Genomic DNA, 4,480 nt, shown 5'->3' with positions numbered 1-4,480 from the left:
CGGGTCTTGAACCCGCGGGCTCAGGCAGTCCACTCACCTCGGCCTCCCAAAGCGCTGGGATTACAGGCTGAGCCACTGAGCCCAGCCTTTTTTTGTTGTTGGCTAGAGTGCATCAGCCTGCTGGGCTCAGGCAATCCTTCCACCTTAGCCTTACAAGTAGCTGGAACTACAAGCACACGCTACCATGCCCGGCTAATTTTTTTGATTTATTGTAGGGATGAGATCTCACCAAGTTGCCTGGGCTGGTCTTGAACCCGCAGGCTCAGACAATCCACTCGCCTCGGCTTCCCAAAGTGTTGGGATTACAGGCTGAGGCACTGAGGCTGGCCCTCACTTGTTTTCTAAACCTCCTTTCTGCCTTACCTTTGCAGGCTACCTTATCCTAGATTTGCCCTGGGTGATCAGATTTACTCCCATAGCATCATTTACCATATATATTCTGATGATTCCCACATCTCTCTTTGAAGCCTGGATATCGCCCAAGTACTTCCAACTTGAGATGTCTAAATTGAAATGTTTCCCACCCCTTTCCCATTCTCCTTGCACAATTCTCAGCTGAAAACCTGCCTCATTTCTATAACTTAACAGCAAAATCTAATCTATTCTACTTGGTTTTTTGTTTGTTTGTTTTTTCTGATTTGGAGTCTGTTGCCCAGGCTGGAGTGCAGTGGCACACTCACAGCCACTCCAGTGTCGACCCACTGGGCTCCAGTGATCCTTTTGCCTCTGCCTTTCAAGTAGCCGGAACTACAGACGCGTGCTATCACTCCCAGCTAATTTTCTAGTTATTGTAGAGACGAGGTCTCGCCAAGTTGCCTGGGTTGGTCTCAAACTTGTGGACTCAGGCAATTCACTCACCTCAGCCTCCCAAAGTGCCGGGATTATAGGCTGAACCACCGAGCCTGGCTAGTCTATTCTACTTGTAAAGTATACCTCCAATCTTTCCTCTTTGCTCTAGCTTCATTGCTGTGTGTGTGTGTGTGTCAGAGTCTTACTTTGTCACCCAGACTGGAGTGTAGTGACTTGCTCAGACCTGCTGGACTCAGGTGATCCTTCCACCGCAGCCTTCCAAGTAGTTGGAATCACAGGCATGCACCACCACTCCCGGCTAATTTTTTTTATTTATTTTAGTGACAAAGTCTTGCCAAGTTGCCCAGACTGGTCTTGAACCCCTGGACTCAGGCAGTCCTTTTGCCTCCTCCTCCTCCCAAAGTGCTAGGATAACAGGCATAAGCCACTGTGTCCAGCTTCTCTAGCTCCGTTGCTTTTATATCCAAACTGTTGTGATAGCCCCAAATGGGGTGTGTTGATTGCTTGCTTAAAATCCCAGAGGGTCTTCTCATTATACGTGGAGTAAAAAGCTTCCAGTCGTGGTTGTAAGGTCTTCAATCTTACCTTGTACCACTCTTTTCCAGTTTACTAGACTAGCCACTTGGTTCCTTTTGGAATAAATACTCAAGCTCTGTATTACTATCTCCTTCTCTTTAGAGCCTTTTTATTTTTTTTTTTAAGCTGAATCTCTGGCAAACTTTTTATTATTTTGTTTCAGCATAAATATCACCTATTCAAAGAAGCCTTTCCTCACATCTAAACCCTTGCAAAGTAAGCATCTTTATTATTCTGTATCATAGTATATTATTTTCTTATTAGCCTTTTTAAAGGGTATACTTTTTATTGTTTATTGCTTGTTTTGTCCTCCAGCAAAGTCTTATTAATTATTCATGTTTCTTAGATGAATCCCTTGAATCACTGCTGTGATTCTCTTAATCCAAGTCCAACGTTATGACCCAGAAGATTCATTCAACAGCAATACTGTCTGGTTTCCCTGTCTTTAGTCTTCCCTTTCCAGTCAGTCTCCATACTTGTTCAGGGATCTTTCTCATGTGTAGACCCTCCTCAGCATGGCATTAGCAGCTCTTTGTGACCTGGCCCCTCCTTAAATTTCCAGCCTTATTTCTCACCAGTCCTCTTCTGTGCCCCAGCATACTGAACTATTTGTGATCACAAGCTTATCACGTTTTTCTTTACCTTTAGGCCTTTACATTTATTTAATCCGCCTCCTGGACTCATTTTCTCTTTCTTGACCCCTTGACTTGACGAATTGAGGACTCAATTTAGATAGCACTTTTTTAATGAAGGCTTTCCTAATCCTCCCTTCAAACCTAGGTTAAATGCCCCTTCTGTATTCTCCTCTAACATTCTGTGCTTACTGTTATCATGATACTTGATATATGTATTATAGTTCCCTATTACATTATGTTTTCTCCCCACCCCTTGACACGCTACTTGAAATCAAGAACTGATTCTTAGTCATTGTTGTTGACTTAGCACCTGAGTCAGTATTCAATACATTGTGGCACTGAGTGAAAGTCGCTTGTCACAGACTAAGTGGTAGCAGTGTGGGGGCTAGTTGACTGTAAACTGAATAGGGTAATTACTTATAGTTGGATTTGGGGAATTTTCCAATGAAGGAGAGTGAGTGAAAGAAATCACACTGGAAGTTTAGGTATGCCCACTTGATTCTTAAAGAATGTTGTTTATAGTTTGAGTGGTGAGAGAGTAGTGGAGTCTTGCCTTTATCTTAGATGTACTTTTTTTATATTTTTATCTCAACCATGTTTAAATTATGATTTTTTTTTTTTTGGTTACAGGTTAAGAAATATCCTCTCAGTAGTTGGTACTGATGCCTTAAAAAAGACAAAAAAGGATGATGAGAAATCTAAGAAGTCCAAAGAAGAGGTAAACTTTGTCTTTGACTTCACAGTGTAAACATGAAGGAAATGAGATTGTTCTCATTTTCTGCTTTCAGTGGTTTGCTTTGCTAGCATGAGGGGGCAGAATGGCTTTGATTGCTCTGCCATTCAGGAATAGTTTTTAGCAATAGTTTATGGTTCCTATGTAGGTATAATGTAGCCAAGTGAATTTTCCAGTCAAGAAAGAATCATAGCAATTCTGGTGTAGCTTAACAAGGAACAGGAACCATCTAATAAGACATTATAGAAAAAAATACAGTAGAAAGCACATGCCTGACTTTATTCTAACTAAACTAATTCACCTTCTTTCTTGGCCATTACAATAGAGAATTGACAGCTGCGGAAGGGGCAGAGCTGCTTCGAAGTTAACATTTCTGCTCTTAATTTGCCTTTCAGTATCAGCAAACCTGGTACCATGAAGGACCAAATAGCCTGAAGGTGGCTAGACTATGGATTGCTAATTATTCGCTGCCCAGGTAAGGAGAGCCTCTAGTAGAAGAAAGAAGTGTTTTTATTTGTTTACTTCTTCTGGGGAACTGAGGGTCTGCTTTGTAATGACTGTGGTTGTTAAGTGGAGTTGAGTGGTAGAGATACATGCGTGGGCCCTTGTTTGCAATCCAATCTGCTCTTGATAGTGATGTTTCTGTGCCATAGGGCAATGAAGCGCTTAGAAGAGGCTCGCCTCCATAAAGAGATTCCTGAGACAACTCGGACCTCCCAGATGCAGGAACTGCACAAGTCTCTCCGGGTAAGATGCTCTCAGTGATTGTCCAGTATCTTAAAGGTTGTTTCTGAGAAGAAGTAAACAATTACAGCTGCTTTTACTGTCCCAGAGGTCTGCTTGGGCCCACCTCTGGGATAGTAAAAGCAGCTGTAATTATTCCTCTCTGCTTGAGCCATTGTGGTAATGGAAGGAGCCATTGGTTAAAGTAACAGGAAACTACAGTGCTTTGTACTCAGCAGAAGCCAATGGTTCTGCTTTAATTCTCTCTTTTAATATGACATAACTGTGCTCTCGATTTCTCTAATATTTTTTGTGTATATTTAGCTGACACACAAGGTAGTGATACTAGAACTGTAGAAAACAGCATGCTGGAGTTTCAGATAAACCTTGACTCCATTTGTCAATATGAGTGTCTCCTAACAGCAACAAAAGAACCATAGACTCTTGGGGTGGGTTAAAACAGAAGTTGCTTTTTTTATGGTGGAAAAGTCACTGAAGTCTTGGATTAGCCTATTAATGAACACTATTTTTTTTCGTCCCTTTTATTTTTAAGTCTTTGAATAATTTCTGCAGTCAAATTGGGGATGATCGGCCTATCTCCTACTGTCACTTTAGTCCCAATTCCAAGATGCTGGCCACAGCTTGTTGGTAAGTGACATTTTTCCCTAAATGGGGGATAAATTCATAAAAAAATTACAATTTGTCTTAGATTCCTATCTCTACATCCTTTTCCTCTGCTTCTCATGATCATATCAAAGTACAGATGATAGTGCTCTACCTGCTGTATGATACAGTATAGGCTTTGTTGAGCTATTCTTTTTGTTCTACAGGCACCCCGGAGATCCATATCATGTAGTCTGCCATAGTCTTGACACAGTGTTTGAAGTGGGTCATATAGTGCATTTTAGAACAAATAGTAAGCCGGGCTTGGTGACTCAGCCTGTAATCCCATGCCTTTGGGAGGCTGAGGTGAGTGGATTACCTGAGCCCGCGGGTTCGAGAC

The 4,480-nt window shown here is 41.9% G+C and overlaps 1 protein-coding gene across 2 annotated transcripts in view; it reads left to right on the top strand.

Annotated features, from left to right (window-relative positions):
* The window catches only part of PRPF4 (pre-mRNA processing factor 4), a 17,307-nt gene that overhangs the window by 4,302 nt on the left and 8,525 nt on the right, over nt 1-4,480 (top strand). For both annotated transcript variants that reach the window (XM_008057325.1, XM_021711962.1), the window contains exons 4-7: nt 2,652-2,739; nt 3,150-3,229; nt 3,408-3,501; nt 4,031-4,125. In XM_008057325.1, coding sequence (XP_008055516.1) covers nt 2,652-2,739; nt 3,150-3,229; nt 3,408-3,501; nt 4,031-4,125 — 357 coding nt within the window. The remainder of the gene's footprint in view (nt 1-2,651; nt 2,740-3,149; nt 3,230-3,407; nt 3,502-4,030; nt 4,126-4,480) is intronic.

The sequence above is a fragment of the Carlito syrichta genome, unplaced genomic scaffold (assembly GCF_000164805.1).
Source record: "Carlito syrichta isolate Samal-C Ts95f unplaced genomic scaffold, Tarsius_syrichta-2.0.1 Scaffold302949, whole genome shotgun sequence".
Lineage (NCBI taxonomy): Eukaryota > Metazoa > Chordata > Mammalia > Primates > Tarsiidae > Carlito > Carlito syrichta.
Note: the sequence above shows the minus strand (reverse complement) of the source record. Positions and strands in the feature narration are given on the sequence as shown.